General features: G+C 56.8%; 1 protein-coding gene across 1 annotated transcript in view; it reads left to right on the forward strand.

The window, feature by feature from the left end:
- Nucleotides 1-17,677, forward strand: part of SEC14L1 (SEC14 like lipid binding 1) — a 34,189-nt gene extending 16,512 nt beyond the window's left edge. The window contains exons 4-18 of the mRNA XM_070395442.1: nt 346-495; nt 616-747; nt 1,521-1,649; nt 2,703-2,937; nt 4,081-4,190; nt 4,738-4,927; nt 6,515-6,603; nt 7,926-7,996; nt 8,824-8,995; nt 9,294-9,428; nt 11,342-11,476; nt 13,080-13,331; nt 15,072-15,250; nt 15,490-15,591; nt 17,193-17,677. Of these exons, the coding sequence (XP_070251543.1) occupies nt 346-495; nt 616-747; nt 1,521-1,649; nt 2,703-2,937; nt 4,081-4,190; nt 4,738-4,927; nt 6,515-6,603; nt 7,926-7,996; nt 8,824-8,995; nt 9,294-9,428; nt 11,342-11,476; nt 13,080-13,331; nt 15,072-15,250; nt 15,490-15,591; nt 17,193-17,208 (2,097 nt within the window). The 3' untranslated portion in view covers nt 17,209-17,677. The remainder of the gene's footprint in view (nt 1-345; nt 496-615; nt 748-1,520; nt 1,650-2,702; nt 2,938-4,080; nt 4,191-4,737; nt 4,928-6,514; nt 6,604-7,925; nt 7,997-8,823; nt 8,996-9,293; nt 9,429-11,341; nt 11,477-13,079; nt 13,332-15,071; nt 15,251-15,489; nt 15,592-17,192) is intronic.
- The last annotated feature ends 1,338 nt before the right edge of the window (nt 17,678-19,015 follow it).

Below are 19,015 nucleotides of genomic sequence, written 5' to 3' on the forward strand. Positions count from 1 at the left end.
TGTCTGTCTCTCTACCAGTCTCAGACAGCCTGAGTACCGGGTCCAGCCATTCCTCCCAGCTCACTCCTTTTCAAAAGTGTTCCGTTCTTTTGCCTTTTCATGTACATTTTAAAATAATTAAGTGGGTAGCTACAAATAAAAACCTAGCTGGGGTTTGGATGGAATCCTGTGAAATTTCTGTGTCCATGTGGGGAGAATTGGCCTCTACCATGTTGAGCCTTCCAGGCCCTGAAGAGCAAACACAGAAAGTTTCTCCCTCTCAGTGGGAGCTGGAGAGGTGAAGACGCGGCCGCTCTGATGTCTGTGATCACCCCTTCACCCCTCTTTCTCCACATGTCTCCCCAGGCCTACGAAAGGAGGTTTCCCACGTGCCCGCTGATCCCGATGTTTGTGGACAGTGACACTGTGAATGAATTCAGGAGTGAGGACGGGGCCATTCACATCATAGAAAGACGCTGCAAACTGGACATAGACGCACCCCGGCTGCTGAAAAAGGTGACCGCAGGCCGAGGAGTTCCCCCGAACCTGAGCGAATCATGCACACCACCACTGCTGCTGCTGCTGCTGCTGCGATTGGGCGGTACTAAGCATCCTTCTCTCTGTTCTTTTTTACAGATTGCGGGAGTTGACTATGTTTATTTCGTCCAGAAAAACTCACTGAATTCCCGGGAGCGCACTTTGCACATTGAGGCTCATAATGAGACGTTCGCTAACCGGGTCATCATTAAGGAGCACTGCTGCTACACCGTGAGTACCGGCTGTCCTCTCCACGGCTGCCTCCCGGTGGGGTGGGGGCCAGGAGCAGGTGCGGTTACTCAGAGTGCAGGCGGCAAGTGCTGCCGGTCTGTGTGTGGATTTGCGTTACGTGCCTGCTTTGCTGGCCACTCTGACTTCAGATGTCTGTTGAAGGTCACGACACTGGGACCTCCGAGGGTGGTGCTGAGTGCATTGATTGCCCTAAGCTTCACGCTTACCACCGTTTCCAGAACTTTTCCTCCCAGGTCGCTAGAATAACCTCCTGGGTCTCCCGAGTCTCCCCACCCTCCTATAGAAGCAGCCCTGAGTCCCCAGCCACCCGCGACCGTGTGTCAGATCACGTCACGGGGTCCCGGAACCCAGCAGGGACTTGGCTTTGCACTCAGAGGTCGTACCTTTGCTGCCTGCCTGCCTCGTGCACAGCCCCGCTCCGTCTGCTGTCTGCTCCTAGACGGGCCTCACAGGGACCTTTGCTCCGGGGCTCCCTGCCAGGAGCCTCCGCCCCGTCCTCTGCGGGACGCCCGCCCTCTCCTCCTCCAGCCTTTGCTGACCACCCTCCCTGATGAAGCCAGCCCTGAATATTTTAGAAATAGTGCTTTGGTCTCCGTGATTTTGACCCTCTCTGTAATTTTTCCATCTGCAGCTTTCACGATAATCACATGATTAGTAAAATAGGTTTTTTCTTACGCTGACTAGTTGATTGAGGGGCAGACATGATAATCTCAGTTATCAGTTAGTTAATGCAATTCTTTCTCAATCTGAAGGTTCACCCTGAAAATGAAGATTGGACCTGTTTCGAACAGTCTGCAAGCTTAGATATTAAATCTTTCTTTGGTTTTGAAAGTACAGTGGAGAAAATTGCAATGAAACAATATACCAGCAACATTAAAAAAGTGAGTCTGTCCTGGAGTTTTATGGAAAAGGGTGGGCAGGCGTCCCTGGGATGATTGGTGCTGGCGGGCTTTCTGGGAGGCTGGGAAGGGGGTAGTCAGGGTCCCAGCCATTTCTCTGGGGGACTGCTCTGACCTTCCCCAGGCCTTGGATCCCTGGGAGTGGGAGGTAGGTTGGGGTGCACAGAATGCTGGTTGCCAATGAGGTGAGGAGGAGCATGTGGCCAGGGGGGCCGTGCGTTCTCGGCTGGGACTTGCCGGGAAGGTGAGAGTTGGGGTGAGGCAGGAGCAGCTCACTTGCAGCAGCAGCCCTGGTGCCTGCCAGGATCTGCGGCCGGAAGTGCTGCAGCCGGAAGAGGCACCTCCCAGGCGTGCTCAGGGGTCCACCTTGGGTCGTTGGCTCATCTACATGGAAGAACTTTCCTTCTCTTCTTTTTTATTTTTAGATATAATTTTTAAAAAACATATTGTTGTTGATTTCAGAGAGGAAGGGAGAGGGAGAGAGATATAGAAACATCAACGATAAGAGAGAATCATTGACCGGCTGCCTCCTGCATGCCCCCTACTGGGGATTGAGCCCACAACCTGGGCAGGTGCCGTTGGCTAGAATCGAACCTGGGACCCTTCAGTCCACAGGCTGATGCTCTATCCCCTGAGCCAAACCGGCTAGGGCTCCTTCTCGTTCTTTTGCTGCTGTTTATTATTGTGGGAGTTTGGTTTTGAACTTACCAATTTGGGGTTCTGAGTGCTTTTGAAGGCTTGCTTTATTTTGGGACTTTGGAAAGAATTTGGATTGAGACAGAAAGCACGTATTGAGTACAAGTGTGGTAAAACAGTGCTTCTAATTAGTCATAAAAATCCTGTCTCTTTAGATATTACTTCCTAGACCTTTGGAGAAGAGGAAGTAAAATGTGAAAAACAAAAATGCAGAGGCATTTGACTTCCCCCTGTTCATTCTGCAGCAGTTCAGTTTTTGTTAGTGTTACAAAGGCCTTTGAGGGACGAGCGATTTCAATGTTGAATGCGTGCTCACCTGACACTGGTTTTGTTTTAAAGGGAAAGGAAATAATTGAGTACTACCTTCACCAGCTGGAGGAGGAGGGCATCACCTTCGTGCCCCGCTGGACTCCGCCGCCCCTGGCGCCCTCTGCAGAGACAGCCGCGTCGTGCAGGAAGCGAGCCGCATCGCTGGCCTCGGTGGCCCCAGAGGCTGCGCAGAAGGAAGGGCTGAGCAGCGAGGCCCTCAGCAGCCCGAGCGGGGCCTCTGAGCCCGCCGCGGGGACCCCTGACGGTGGGTCGCTTCCTCTCCAGTGACTCCGCCTCTAGTTCTGTAGGACATTAGACGTCACGTAGGAGGAGACGCAGCTCGCGCAGGCCCCCTTCCTCCAGCTTACGAAGCACTTCATCGAGGTGTCTCTGAGTGAAGGCGCGCAGTCTGTCTTCAATGGGCGGAAGGGTCACGTCAAGTTATGACACCAGAAATGTCTTCCACTTACTGTAGCTGATCGCATCTTCAGTGAATGCAGGGTGGCACCTACGGCTTTAACACAGCTCTGCGTCGTCGCTTTGCGCTCACTGTGCCAGGCCCTGTCCTAAGCACTCTGTGAACCCCTTTCACGTGGGCCTGGTGGGTCGGGAGTGCTCCACGGGGCACCGAGGTGCGGAGGCACCTGCGTAGAATCACAGCTGTTGGTGGCAGCTGGCAGCAGAGCAGCGGCTGGCTCCGAGGCTGGTCAGCTGGGCTGTGCGTGTGCACACACTCACATACACACACATACACACACCTTTTTCATTTCTCAGAGTGAAGCCCATTGTAAAATAAGAAAATACAAGAAAACTCTACCACTCGGGAGCCTTGTAAAACTGTTGATATTTACCTTTCTCTGCAGCTGAACTAGGCCGTTTGCTGCTTTCAGCAGGTGGCAGGCGTTTCCCCGGTTGGGCCTATGTCCTGTTTTGCACCTTGTGAATTTTTCTTTGCTGTGCTTAATTTTCTACCTCATTTTTGCAGTTTATGCTGCCTTAGCATGAAAGAGACTTCTTGTCTTCTTGAACACAGCTCTGTTTAAAACAGGTTTAGATCCATTTGTTTCATTTCATAGTTTTAGATCATGTAAGTTCTCTTTATATAACTTTTAATGAAAAGTCATTAAATACCTGTAATGGCCATTATTCTGCCATGAATACTTGAGATTTTGCAAATCGAGGGGATGTGCTGGCAACTAGGGAACAGAATACATCCAGCTGGTCACCTGGGGCTGGGTCAGTGATTAGGTTTTAAAGGCTGCCCTCGAGGTGTCCTGGGGTGGCCCGGTTCCCTCTGGAGTCCCTGAGTCCCGAGACTGGACCACACGTGGCTTCACGGAGCAGGGCCCTGTGGTACCGAGGTTCCGGGGTGCTTGTTGTAACGGATGGCATGTGACTTCTGTTGCAGACAAGCTGGATGCAGACTACATTAAGAGGTACCTGGGCGACCTGACTCCACTGCAGGAGAGCTGCCTGATCCGGCTGCGCCAGTGGCTCCAGGAAACCCACAAGGGCAAAGTGAGCATTGGTCGCGTGTGCTGTGGGGAACCGTGGGCCTGGTCTCGCCCACCATTGCTCAGAGTCACTGTCCCGCCTACCACGGCGGGGGCTGCCCTTCCAACCTAAAGTCGTGCATCAGGGTCTCGTGGCACCAGTCCCCTGGCAGGCTGGGTGCCCTTTCCCAGGCTTCACAGAGAATGGTCTCCTACAAGGTTTGGAAGGAGTTCACAGGTTGTTCAGAGATGAGAAATGGTTGAGCTTTGGTTTTGAAGTTTTTGGTAGAATTTTAGCCTCATAAGGAATCAGGTTTTATAGTAAGCCTCAGACTAACGGGGTCTGGAGCGAGCAGAGGCATGTTTGTGTGTCTAGTCGTACTGGCATTACTTAGTAAAGGGAAACCAGAGACCCTTCAGTCCGTGGGCCGATGCTCTATCCACTGAGCCAAACCGGCTAGCGCCAGCCCATTCGTGATACGAAGTGAGCGTTTGAGAGTCTTGCCCAGGTAACTTGTGTTTCTCTGTAGCAACTTCCAGCATCGCTTGCTTACAGCACCTCCTCTCAGCAGATCCCCAAAGATGAGCACATTCTCCGGTTCTTACGCGCCCGGGACTTCAACATCGACAAAGCCAGAGAGATCATGTGCCAGTCGCTGACCTGGCGCAAGCAGCACCAGGTGGACTACATCCTGGACACCTGGAACCCGCCCCAGGTCCTGCAGGACTACTACGCGGGAGGCTGGCACCACCACGACAAAGGTAGCGAGGGACGTGCACGCAGGACGTGCTGGGAGGGAGACCTCCCACAGAGCGAAGTGGCCCTTGAGGGCCTCCTCCCTCCCCGCCCGCCGCCCGGACACATTGATGCCCATGTCATCACCGCAGCATCGAGCTCCTAAGCCACCGGGAAAGGCCCCGGAGTCTGAGGAAGGGCCGGGCCCTTTGCTTCCTCCTCAGGCCTCATGGAGGAATTACGTGGAGTTTTGGGACGTGAAGCCAGAGGCTGAGGGCAGCTGTGAGCAGCACAGTGCTGGTGGGGGCACGCCAGTGCCTGCGCCTGCGCGCGCCTGTGAGGGTGCACAGCCAGATTCCACCTCCGGGCAGGGGGGGTGGCAGCTCTGGCTGGGGGAGGAGCAAAAGCAAGCCGAGGACAGTGGCCACCTAAACGCGCGTGAGTGGGAGCCCCTCCTGGGCTGCTTTGCCTGTCACGCCTGTGGGAGAGCTGCGCTGTCACAGGCATGCGCCCTGTTCCCCGACCCAGACAGCGCCCAGAATGGAACCCCAGACGCGGCGCCGCCCCAGGCCGCCCGGAACTCCCCGCCCCCAGGCAGGTGCTTCTCACCCAAGCAGCTCAGGTGGCTCCCTTCCCTGACTTACCTTTCCTGCCTCTCCGGGCTACGTGTTGCTTTACTCATTTTACTGGAGTATATATTTATTCCATTTGTAACCCTCAAAGGTGGGAAGGTTTGGTAGAAGACACTGACAAATGTATCTAATTAGTCCTGGGAGGAGTTTTTATAAATCTTCCTTCAACAAGACCAGGAGCACAAAGCCCTCTTTGCTGCAGTAGATGCAGCAGATCGAGGCCACACCTCCCAGGAGGTGCAGTTCCGGGTGGCGATACAGGGAACGGTGGCCCCGGGTCGGGGGACAGCGCTGACCCTCCTGGACAGCAGGAGGCGTCTTGGTGTCTTCTCAGCAGCAGTGGCACCTTGTCCTCTCCGCTGCTGTCCTGCGGCCCCGAGCAGAGGGCTAGGACCGCTGGGGACACTGGCCATTAAGGCCATTTCCGTCTGTGTAGCGGCTCCTGGTGACCAGCCTGTCCCCAGGGCGTGAGTCCTCCCAGGTCCAGCCATGAGGCTCCAGCTGTGAAGAAGCAGAGCCGGCGTGTGCTGGTTGGTAGGGGTTTCTGATTCCACAAAGTGCTCAGTGACCCTGGTGTTCAGGGCGGGAAGGGAGGGAGCTGGCTCTCCCAGACCTTGACGTTGCGTTGTCGGTAGCCTGTGAAGGAAGCACAGGGCTGCTCACAGGAAAGCTGTCCGAGGGGGATGCCCTGCCGCTGAGGGCGGAGCTCTGCTCAGTCCTGGGTGTGAAGTGAGCCTAGTGGGTGCCCAGGGGGCACCCCTCGTCAGTGCAGACCTGTCGCCACCACCAGCTGAGCTGCTCTGTTGGCGGCTTTTGTTTTCCCTTTTGCCATCTTTTGGGAAGAGATTGGGCGGCTCCTGTACGCACGGAAGCTGCTCCTCAGTGGGACAGGGCTTGAAGCTCGTCCCGAGTACGAGGGCGCGTTCCTCATCGGCCTCGCACACCCAGCGCCGCGTGTAATCACCTGCCTTCCTCCTGCAGACGGGCGGCCCCTCTACGTGATCCGGCTGGGACAGATGGACACCAAAGGCCTGGTGAGGGCCCTCGGGGAGGAGGCCCTGCTCAGATACGTAAGTGCTCGGCCTGGGCTGTTACAGGCGTCCTGTGACAGCACGCATGTGTCGCTTTTGTCATCAGGAAGGAAAAGCCGTTAGTATATGTGAAAAATGTCAGAGGCGGGCACAGAAGTTATACAAACGTTTCTCACGGGGAAGCATTGACCAAAAGGTCACCATAAGCACTCGGATGTCACTCCCGACGCTTCACAATGGTCTTCCCACTGGCACCTCCTCGATCCGGGCTCCTGCATCTTTCACCTGAACCAGACAGTCTCCTTCCCTCCCCGACGCGGCTCGCCCTGCCTCTGCAGCCTCCACAGTGGGCAGTTATGAGGAGAGGAATACGATCTGTCAGTCAAAAAAACAAAACTTTACAGGCCACATCCACAATCCAGTGATCCTAAAACATCCACTGTTGGCATTTTATTGTGGACTCTTAGCCCGCCTGTGTGTGCTTATATGAGCGTGCAAGCACATCCACACGCGCGCACGCACAAAAAGATAGACCGTAAAGATGTGGTGGCCGCTTGTACGGGGGTAGGCTTGTTATCCAAACAGCGTTCCCTCTGGCCGTGCTTCCGGTCCGCCTGACGCCGCCCTTTCCCTGGGCTGGTAGGTGTGGTGTCGCCCCCCACTCGGCCGCCACTTCCCCCCACAGCAGGCACGCCCTCCTGTGACCCCACTCGGGGTTCTGTCCCCCGCCGCAGAGGACAGCGCTCACTCTCTCCAGAGGGAGACTCTGTCGGGGATAAGCTGTGTGTGTGCAGAAAGCCTAACAGTAGCGTCACCTCCTAGACCAGTGGTCGGCAAACCACGGCTCGAGAGCCACATGCGGCTCTTCAGCCCCTTGAGTGTGGCTCTTCCACAAAATACCACGTGCGGGCATGCACGTACAGTGCAATTAAAATTTCATGGCCCATGCGCAGAAGTTGGTTTTCGGCCTGGGCGAGTCTGTTTTGAAGACGAGGCGTTAGAAGAAGTGGGGGGTGTCAGTCAGTCGACGGGCGACGGGAGACACAGCGCAGGCGGGCCGCAGGATACGCAGTGCGGGGGAGGCGCGCTCGATTCATGCACGAGTTGAGGATGGGAGAGTTGGAAGGGGTTGACCTCAGCGAACGTACCTCAATCAGATTGAGAACGTTTTTAGCAAAGGCCAGCTTAGGAGTACCCTGATTAAGTTAATAACAATGTACCTACCTGTATAGTTTAAGTTTAAAAAATTTGGCTCTTAAAAGAAATTTCAATTGTTGTACTGTTGATGTTTGGCTCTGTTGACTAATGAGTTTGCCGACCACTGTCCTAGACTGACAGTTTTCGTGGTCTCCTATGCGTAGGTCCTCTCCATCAACGAGGAAGGGCTGAGACGCTGTGAAGAAAACACCAAAGTCTTCGGCCGGCCCATCAGGTAGACATGAGGCTTTGTTTTCCTTCCAGCTGATGGAGCCTCTGACCTAAATGTTCCCGGTTGATTCTTAGAACCAAGTCTAAATAGTGTCCTGAAAGTAGAAGACAGTGAGCATGTATGTGGCCGTCAGAAAGGTGGTGCTGGATTGGGTATTTCCAACCCCTGGGCGTTGCCGTCCCTCATCTCAGGGGCGTGGCCAGGCTGGCTAGTCTGCATGGTCCTTGAGAGCCCAGGGTTGCAGTTAGGGTTAGTCTGGGTTTTTTTTAATTTTTTTTTTTGGGTGGGGGGCGCGAGCTTCAAAAATTAGTGCATGCTCCTAAATCCTACTGCTAGTTCCGGTGAACTGTTACCTAAGTGCGGGATTGAGAGGCTGACCGGGTGCGGGCAGAGGGTCCACTGGAGGGAAGCTCCGAGGGCAGGGCTCCAAGGCTGGTTCCCGCCGCACCCTCAGCTCGGAGACGGCGCTGGGCTCCGGGACACTCGGAGAGCTCACCACAGCTCAGGCATGCTGCCGCCGCCCCAGTGCAGACCAGCCCAGGGTCATCGCAGCTGGTGCCCTACTTGCTGGTCTCTGAGCACGTTAGGCCGAGGGTTAGGCATTGGCCGTGAGCCACCGGTGCTTGGGAGTGCAGGGCTGGTGCCCCACACTGACCCGTATGCCTTTACAAGCAGGTGCAAGTCTAGTTCATAGCACTGTCATTCTGAAAATGGGTATTTTTTGGAAATGGATAGAAATGACTACGTTATAGTATCAAGAATACAGAACAATAGCTGTGGGAACCAGTGTGCCGAGGTGCGTCTGTGAAATAACGCATCTGCTCCCGCAGCTCGTGGACCTGCCTGGTGGACCTGGAGGGGCTGAACATGCGCCACCTGTGGAGGCCCGGCGTCAAGGCCCTGCTGCGCATCATCGAGGTGGTGGAGGCCAACTACCCCGAGACACTGGGCCGCCTGCTGATCCTGCGGGCCCCCCGGGTGTTTCCTGTGCTCTGGACGCTGGTGGGTGGATGCTGTTCCGGCAGCTGCTAGCATCTGCGAGACACACCACGCAGTCATATTCACGTGTCTGTGACTCCCAAGTCCTGGCGAGTTAGAAAAACCAAGTTGTGGAAAGACATAACATTTCTCAAATTGTTTAGGGGAAGAAAGGGTTCCTGAGTGTCCCAATGCCATGTAAACGGACTTTACTAAGTGTATCAGACTCACACTCCCTTCCCCCACTCATGGTGTCACCATATCACTCAGCCTCTGAAAGCCAGACGGCCCAGCAGAGGTGACTGCGCTTTCTCTCTGACAGGTCAGCCCGTTCATCGACGACAACACCAGGAGGAAGTTCCTCATCTACGCCGGGAACGACTACCAGGGCCCCGGGGGCCTGCTGGACTACATTGACAAGGAGGTCATCCCCGACTTCCTGGGCGGGGAGTGCATGGTACGTGCCGGCAAGTCCTGCCCATTCGGCTGCTTACCGGGAGGGGGCGTGGTCTGCACAAGTGGTTTTCAGAGTTTTAGTCTGGATTGTTGGTTTTGGGTTCTGTTATTTTTGGCTGGCATCTCTCTGATCCACCGTTTAGGTAATCTTTGGTAACGTGCACATTTCCTCACTGTAACACTAATGGGAACTTGCTGTAGAGTCTAATCTAATTGCAACTTGCTTATTCCCTCCGCTTTGTGTGAGTCAGATGTTCGTTCATTTTGTTCATTAGATTCCCCATATGAGTGAAATCATAAAGTACTTGTCTTTCTGAATCAGGTTTTTGAGCTGTTTTGGAGGAGCTATGTGTTTTCTTAAAACACTATTAACAAAATCAACGTTATTTTAAAAAAGATTTCCTTATTGATAATAAATCAGGATGACATTTTAAAGAGGACAAATCAAGGGAATTCCCACTCTTACATGTAATTTCGGATTTTTAATGCATTGAGTTGCTCCTCCCCTTCTATGCCCTGCGCTGTGAGGAGGAATCAGGATGTGTGATTCCCTGAGGACCTTGCAGCCGCTGGGGCTCCCTGCCTGCATGCAGGGGGGGGAGGGCACCGCAGCTGCAGAGGCCCAGGGACCAGGAGAGGGCGTGGCTTCGGGAGTCAGGCTCTTATTAGAGAAAGGCTCTCATCCTTCCTCGTGGAGAAAGTTGTCTTCAAGGTGGGTACACCTGGCCTTGACGCATGTGTTTAGCTAATGAGTTGGGGTCTAGGAAAATCTTTCTGGACGGTGAGAGGAATTTAAGCAGCATTCACATTCTGCTCCGAGTTCCTCAGTCCTACCGTAGGGAGTGGCAGGTGTACCCCGGTGCCGTGCAGGGGCATGTTGGTTACAGGGCCTGGACTTCCCCGGTGCCCGTGACCTCGTCCTGAGGTCAGACTCGCAGGAGCCCACCAGCGACCTGTGTTCCGTGAGAGGACCGTCAGGCGGTCGCTCCAATGAGGAGCTCGTGGGAGCAGAAGACGACTCACGGCCGGTGGGCCCTCGTGTCCCCTGACCACCGTGCTGCGTTCAGGTGGGAGGTCCTCGAAGCTGACAAGGACCGCCAACTGGCCTTCGAGCTTCCTCTCTGCGCTTCTGTCCAGGCTGGTGTGGAAGAGGCGGCACTCACCTCGTTCTACTGCACAAGAGGGTTTAACCGTCTCTAACGAGACGTCATGTCCGTCATGTTTGTTCCTGTGGTCGCCTCCCGGCGCCGATTACACAGGAAGCACGTGGGTTTTATGAGCTGCGGTGTGAAGCCATGGTATCGAGGTGAATTAGGAAGCTTGTGAAATGCACAACTTCCATTCAGGACAGCCTGTTGCAGGCAAATCCCAAAGAGGCGCCCTCCCCTCTCCCAGGAGGCGCCCTCCCCTCTCCCAGGAGGCGCCCTCTCCCAGGAAGCTGTCCACCATGAGCGTTTGGCTGATGTTCCGGCTAGTTGGCTAGTCGGCTAGTCATTTGACTTGCGGTAGACGCGGAGCTTTCGTCATTGGTCACGGTCTTGGCCGTAATTACATGAATAAAAGCAGTGCCTGTAGCTGCTGAGAGGAAACCCCTTTCCGTGGTCACTTTCCCTTTGGGTGCAGTGTAAACACTCGTCACCTCACATACACCCGCCGTAGTGAGTGAGTCCAGAACTCAGACACATTAGTGTGAATTCCGTGGTGGATCAGCTTCCGCTCGTTCTCATTTACTGAAAGCAGGACGGGTCTGTCAGGAGGTCGGGGAGTCCGTGGGCAGGTGCTGCGGCTCACGCACCGCCAGCTTCCGCTTCCCCCGCAGCTCCAGCTCCGAGGCGGTGCCAGGCGGCGGGCGGTACCGCCTGATGGTCGGGTCAGAGGTGTGTGTGCGCAGCTTCATCGGTGTTTGCTTCGCAGTGTGAAGTGCCGGAGGGCGGGCTGGTCCCCAAGTCCCTGTACCGGACCGCGGAGGAGCTGGAGAACGAAGACCTCAAGCTCTGGACCGAGACCATCTACCAGTCCGCCAGCGTCTTCAAAGGAGCCCCGCACGAGGTGCGCCCCCTCCCCGCAGGGGTCAGGGTCCTCCCCAGGCGCCTGTGGGAGCGGGGAGCGGGTGCTCTCGCGGGGCTTGGTCTCCACACTGTGGTGGAGCAGGCGCCGCAGCATCGAGGGGGCTGCGCGGTGGGTTCCCTCCGCTCGCTGGCCACACGGAGTTGGACTCCCGGGGTTAGTCTGTTTAGGATTACAGGTTCATTTCTTGTGTTTCGTTGGCTGAGTTTGGTTATTTATATTTTGAAAGGAATTTCCCCATTTTTGTTAGCCTAGTGGAGTGAGGAGAAATTTCCCCTCTTGCGTCGCGTTGCGCAGAAGCGGCCTGTCTCTCACACGCACTGTCCTGAGACGCTGCGGGTGTGCGGCCCTCACAGCCAGTCTCCCTCCCTGAGCCCCAGCGCGAGGCTGCTGGCTCGGCCACTTCACTTCCGCTTTGGATATGCAGTCACGCACACACCGAGGACAGCGCTGTGCCTGACATGAGGCTGATTAAGTGCCCACTGTGAAGGCAGGAGAGCGGCCCGTCAGCTGAGAGCTTCGCCCTGGGAGCCACTGGGGGGGGGGGGGGGGGCAAGTCGTTAGGGCCACCGCTGCTCTTAGACATGACCCTCCTGCTTTATGGATCTGCTCTTTAAGGAACTTCCAAAGTGGTGTTTTGGCAGCGAGAAGGGGCAGTGGTGCAATTGGGGGGGGGGCGGTAGGGGAAGGGGCGCGGGGGAGGAGCGCGGGCCTCGCTTCTGCTGGGGCTTCCAGTGAACACATACCTTCCCGCAGCTGCTTCTGATTCTCACGTCCTCCCACGGTAATCTTCTGAAACTAACTTTTTTTTTTTTAAGTTTTTGTTTTAAATATTTTTTTATTGATTTCAGAGAGTAAGAGAGAGGGAGAGATAGAAACATCAATTGTGAGAATCATTGATTGGCTGCCTCCTGCACGCCCCCCACTGGAGATCAAGCCCGCAACCCGGGCATGTGCCCTTGACCGGAATCGAACCTGGGACTCTTCAGTCTGCAGGCCGACGCTCTATCCACTGAGCCACACCGGCCAGGGCAGAAACTGTAACTTTGATCGTTCCCTGCTGGGAAGCTCTCTGTGGCGCCACATAAAATGCAGATTTTAGATCGGCCTCAACCCCGGGCTCGTCCCACCCCATGCCACGTGGCTCCCTCCTCCCGCCCAGCGGCTGCCGCTGTCCCACTGAGCAGAGGGGCTGCCTGTCAGAGCTGCCCCCTCCTCCGTGTGCTCTCTGTTTAGCTTCCACCTGCTCTGGGCCTTCCCTGAGCTCCCAGCCAGAGCAGTCATGGACCCCTGTGCCCCGTCTTGACTTACATCCGCTTTGTATTGTTGAGAGTTTTCTCAGCCGGGACCCAGTATTTCCGAGTAATGATCGTGTACTGGGAAGTCCTGGGCTGTAGGGTGGCTAACCAAGTGCCCAGCTCAGGGCCCCAGCCACGGAGCAGCACCAGGGGCTGAGGGGGAAGGCGGAGGGGGAACCGATGGCTGATTGGATCTTCTCGGAGCACACAACTGGCTGAGTGCCCGGGAGCCCCGCAGTGGGCACGGGCCTCGCTGCCCTGGAGTGACGCCTGTCCCCCTCCTCCAGATCCTCGTTCAGATCGTGGATGCCTCTTCAGTGATCACGTGGGATTTTGACGTGTGCAAAGGGGACATTGTGTTCAACATCTACCACTCCAAGCGGTCACCACAGCCGCCCAAGAAGGACTCCCTGGGGGCGCACAGCATCACGTCTCCCGGGGGGAACAACGTGCAGCTGATCGACAGGGCCTGGCAGCTGGGCCGGGACTACAGCATGGTGGAGTCGCCGCTGATCTGCAGAGAAGGGGAGAGCGTGCAGGTAAGACGTCGGCAACGCCCAGCTCGGTGGTGTGTCCTGAGGAGGAGGCTGCCGCCTCGCTCCCGCCCCGCATGGCCGGTGCTGTCTGTCTGTGGGCACAGGTGTGTCCGGCCTAGTCCGATCACAATGCCTTAGAGCAGAGGACTCGGGCCTGGTTTTGCACAGAGCCCAGGCCTTACCTCTAAAGGGCGTGAGTGGCTTTGGAAGTGTATTCACAGAGGTGACCCGGGAGGAGGGAAGGCACTGTGCGCACAGCTGGGGTTCAGGGACTCCACCACCGTGCCCCTGGCTGCGTTCCATGTGCTTCTGTCACCCTAAAGGAAGGGAGAGAAACGAGTGCTGCGGGGGCTGTTAAGTGTCTTACTGGGCGTTCCAGTTTATTTAAAACGAGTGGCCCGGTGCACGGATTCATGCACATTGAAAGGAAAGTAATTAGAAGAAATATTTTAATATCGCTCTCTGCCCTTTCTTTATAATAGAAGTGTCAGAGATGAAAAAAATTAGTAAAATGTATCTATACACATAAAAGGCCTAGTGATCAATAGTTGTGCCAATAGTTGGTCTTCAGATATATTCTGTCGACACTGCTGGCTTCTTTCAGCTTCAGAATGTCAACAAAAACAACCGAATTCATGACCGACAATGACAGAGCAAAACACACGTGTGCTATTGGCACCAGCAAGAGCTTTATATGTATCGCGCATGCGCAAGTCACTGTTTATTTTTATTTTTTATTTTTTTTTATTTTATTTTTTTTTTAATATATTTTATTGATTTTTTACAGAGAGGAAGGGAGAGAGATAGAGAGTCAGAAACATCGATGAGAGAGAAACATCGATCAGCTGCCTCCTGCACATCTCCTACTGGGGATGTGCCCGCAACCAAGGTACATGCCCCCGACCGGAATCGAACCCGGGACCCTCCAGTCCGCAGGCCGACGCTCTATCCACTGAGCCAAACCGGTTTCGGTCAATGTTTATTTTTAAATCGCCGGTGCACATCATATGTGCCAGTCGACGGTTAGATGGTCGGATGGATGGACGGACGGACGGACGGTTGGTCACTTAGCCTTTTATATACGTAGGTGCCCCGTCAGTTCCTCGGTAAGACTCGGCAGCTGCTTTGAGTGCCTGCTCAGAAGGTGTTCTCGGTGCTTCGGGCTCTCAGAGCAGATGCGTGGTTTTGCTGCCATTCGTTTTAGGGATGAGCCTGTCAGTGTCCTGGTGTCTTAGAAGCAGAGTACAAGGAAGTAGCTGCTTCAGTTTAAAAATCATGGGCATTTTAAGCTACATCACAGTCCAATTCCAGAATTAACGGAGGAGGTAATTTTCACAGATTGACATTTGGTTTGGGATGGACTTCCTGTTAACACGGAACACATTAGTAAGATCATGGAAGTGTGTCTGAGAGCATTGCCTGGTCCACACGACCTTCTTTGACCCCCTCAAGGCCGAGCGAAGGGCCCTCTTGAACGCTTATGTCCTGGTGTCCTCCCCCTGAGGCTGTGGCAGGTCCTGGGGGCAGACAAACTCAGTGTCACCCTCAGGGCCTTCCCAGCACCTAGCAGAGGCCTGGCTGGCAGCAGCCCTGGTAATGACCCAGAGCAGCAGGTCCTTCCCCTCCCGGTGGTCAGTGACCCCGCCGAATCCGGGTGGACGGGACGCTCCCCGGGCTCTGGCAGACCCCCTGCGGGCGGGGGCCTGGAAGGGAGACCTCAGCAGCTTGCCTGACTCGTTCCAGGGCTCCCACGTGACCCGGTGGCCGGGCTTCTACATCCTGCAGTGGAAATTCCACAGCATGCCCGCGTGCGCCGCCACCAACCTGCCCCGCGTGGACGACGTGCTGGCCTCCCTGCAGGTCTCCTCCCACAAGTGTAAAGTGATGTACTACACCGAGGTGATCGGCTCCGAGGACTTCAGGTACGGCCCCTGGGCAGGGAGCCCAGGGCAGCGGCTCTGTGCAGGCGGAGGTGGCTTCTGGGCCGTTGGCCATCGTCAGTTCACGAGGTTGTCTGTGTGCAGGGCAGCGGGGAACCTCATCCTGGGGACCCTGGCGGGAGGAGGGGGCTGCTGAGTGGGAGGCGTGGAGAGCAGGTGGGCACAGTGAGGGGAGCGGGCAGCTCGGGCCTCACGCCTCGCCCTCGCTGTGCTGTTTGCAGAGGCTCCATGACCAGCCTGGAGTCCAGCCACAGTGGATTCTCCCAGCTGAGCGCCGCCACCACCTCCTCCAGCCAGTCCCACTCCAGCTCCATGGCTTCCAGGTAGTGCCGCGCCGCCTCTCCTCGGACAGCCCAGCGCTCCACCAGCGGCCAGTGCTGAGCCTCTCGCCCCACCCTAGGTAGCAGGTAGCTCTCGTAGTCACTGATCCCGACTCTGGACAGGTAGCTTCACTCTAACTCACCAGTAGCCATAGGTGTTGTACGCAGCGCGCACAGGATCACCCGAGCGCAAGGGCTATCGCGCAGGAGCGCAGTTCATATGCCAGTTAAGAGGTAGGCTCTGCCTCCAATGTTGATGCAAAAAATGCCTGGACCACCTCCACACTGTCCACGCATCCCTCCCCACCCTCCTGCGGGGAGCAGCTGCGACTTGTCCCCCCACCGCAGCCCTCACCTCCCTGCTGCACCGGCCTGTCACGGACTGAGCGGCAGCCTGCGGCCTCCTTAGAACAGACGCCGCTTAAGCTGGAAGGACTGAGAGCCAGATGATCCACGGCTCTCCAGTGGGTGCTGGGTCCGGGCTCCTGTGACGCCAGGCACCCGCCATCATTAAACACGATTGTCTCTCTCCTTTCTCACCTTGCGGGCACTCAGAGCAGGGCTTCCTGTGCGGGCCCTGGGCTGCGGGCACTCTCCCTCTCCTGGCGCCGTGCCCTTCCTGCCCGCACATGGGGTCTGAGCTCATTCCAGGCGTAGCCCGCCTGCCCTCCCTCCCCGCCCCCCCGAGCCTCAGAGCAGCAGAGCCGGGCTACCCCTGGTCACCGGGGGACTTTGAGCAGTCGGTCACTTTGCCATTTTGAAACTGCCCGCTGTTCACTTTTGCCAACGAGCGCGCTCATGGTGTGGCGGCTCCCGCATAGCGGGGGCTGTAGGGGCCCTGGTCTCTGTGGAAGGCAGTGACTCGTGTGGGCATGGCAGTGGGGCTGGCGGGCCGGGCAAGGAGGACCTAGTCCCGTGTCAGGCTTCTCACAGAAGCGAAGCAGCTGTGAGCTTGGCTGGTCTTCTACGTTTTCTTTTTATTCCCATTTACAACGATGGGTCTGTCTTGCATCGGCCCTCGTTTTCCGCTTTTTACGGGGAAAGCAGTTATTTTGGAATCTGTCTGGACGACATGGGTCGCCTCCGATGGAGACGTTGTGGCTGTGGCTGTGGCTGTGGCTGGCGCGGCAGGTGCGCTGCTGGAGCTGAGCGCTGAAACCCACGCACCAGCGCCGCTGTGTGACGGCTCACAGTCCTGGCTGCGTGGGTTTCCGTCCGTGGGGATGGAGAGCTTCGTGGGCACGTGTGCGGCCCCAGGGGGGTGCCGGGGGGACTGGGGCAGTGCGCAGCCCTCCGCCTGGTCAGTGAGGAGCTTGGCCCGCCCGCACACTGACGCGGTGCTGGGCTCCCGTGACTGTGGCCCCCCTGGAACACGGCTGTGCATTCCTCCAGAAAGGGAAGCTCCTCACGGGCACCCCAAGGCTCCTTCTAGAAAGCACAGCAGGGTTAGTGCTGCTGCCAGTTGGCGCCTCCTGCTTCCAAGTCATAAGGACCTGAAGGTGGTCCCTTCTCTCTCTCCCCCTCTCTCCCTCTCTCTCTCCCTCCCTCTCTCTCTTTCCCTCTCTCTCTCTCCCTCCCTCCCTCCCTCCCCCCCTCCATCTCAGATGGCGACTTTGCTGACAGCTGCCAAGAAAACACTCCAGTCACCAGTGCACATCAGCCCAGGGATTTGTGTAGAGCTGTCTGGCTCTCAGCCCCGCCCCGCCCCCACCACCCCCAGTCTGAGGCTGTGTGCTTTTTAAGTTGGTTGGGAAGCGGCGCTGGTTCACCCAGAGAGTTGAATGCGTCTGTAGGGCCGGGGCACAGACAGCGCACGCACTCTCCTTGTGCGCCCGGTGCTCCTTGTGCAGGGTCTTGCCCAGCTCCGTGACACGGTCCCATCTCCCTGTGCCCTGCGCTCCCAGCGCTGCTGTCCCCCTGCCTTCCCCAGCACTAACCACTTGGTTTCCACTTTCCTCCCTGAATGCATTATTTGCATATCAACTTCTGTAAATGTTTTGTAAACCTATTACCTCACTCTTGGTAATACAATACTGATAGTCTTTACAAGATTTTTTATTGTTATCGATAATAAATGTGAGCTGTTTAAAGAAAAGTGTCTTTCTCTTACTGTGACGTCTCCTGGAAGAGCCTGTCCTTCTTAAGGGGCTGGAGACAGAGGAGGTGACACCCGGAGCGAGACTGCCTGTGCCACGCGTCACCGGCTCGCAGTGCCCACGGGCCGAAGGCTGCAGTTTTCCTTAAGCGCACGGCAGGGCCTGACACGGATGTGGCCCGAGGCCGATGCGATGTTTCTTTAGTAGAACAGCGGTTCGCAAGGCAGGTGGCTGCAGGGCGGAGCCGATGGGTAGGGGGTCTGCAGGGTGGCGGGGCTCACGTGGGCAGAGCAGCTCCTGCCTCCGCTGCTGCCAGGACCTCCAGGTGCGTGATGTGTTCTCGAGCAACAAGCAGGCTGCACCGCTCCGGGTGCGTGTGTGTGGAGAGGTTTAGGGGTGGTCAGACATACCCTAAGTTCTGAGTTTGGCTGTAACAAGCAGGTACAGGAATGCACCCATGCGTTTGATTTTGTCATCCCAGAGTTAGCAACTCCGGCGCACAGTATGCAGATCGGAGGGAAATGGGTGCCAATGAGCGGGACGTTGGTTCTGTTTGGGGCCTGTTCTGCCTCCCTGCGACGGCATCGGACAGCAGCAGGGTTTCTGTCTCCCTCCCGGCACGTCCCGAGCCCCGAGTCAGCGTGTGTCCTGCCCCTGGAGGGCTGTTGTCTTGGAAGCCGGGCTGGGTGTCTGCAGGCCCAGACGCAGGCGCCCCACTGCGCTGACTCCCCGCTCCAGGCCTCAGCTCTGCCCTTGACTCGTGGTGTGACCTCGGGGAAGCAGTCGGCCCCTTTAAATCTCAAGAGGTTATTCTCTGGTGGCAGGAGCTGGCATGCATGGTGTGTTGGCACTGAGCCTGGAACACGCGTGGCAAGTGTCCTATACACATTAGCCGCCGGGATGAGGCGGCAGTGACCGCAACTCAAGGCTGAGTCAGGCCCTTCCGATCACACGCTTGGGTTCAGCCCTTCCTGCGAGGCGGTCCGGCTGATCCATCCGCCAGGCCCGGAGCCGCTTCGCTTGGTCCTGCAGGCGCAGCCCAGCGGCGTGGCCATCGCTGTCGACTGTGCTTCCCGTCGCTCCACCTTCACGGCCGTGGCGGAGGGCAGAACCCCACACCAGGTGCTCAGCCAGGCCGTGCGTCCGAGTCCACTGGTCCTGCGGCCGTGGTCCTGGACGGGCCCCGGATGGGCACGGGGCCCAGAGCCCGGGTGCAGCCACACCGCCCCGGGGGCCAACTCAGGTGGGCTCCCCAGGCCGGGGCTCAGGCCGCCGTGAGGGTGGTGGTGGTTGAGAGACCAGCTGAAGCACCAAGAACAGTACCAGTCTGC

Source organism: Myotis yumanensis, unplaced genomic scaffold (genome assembly GCF_028538775.1).
Source record: "Myotis yumanensis isolate MYYU_CA2020_CCGP unplaced genomic scaffold, mMyoYum1.0.hap1 SCAF_16, whole genome shotgun sequence".
In the NCBI taxonomy this organism is placed as follows: domain Eukaryota; kingdom Metazoa; phylum Chordata; class Mammalia; order Chiroptera; family Vespertilionidae; genus Myotis; species Myotis yumanensis.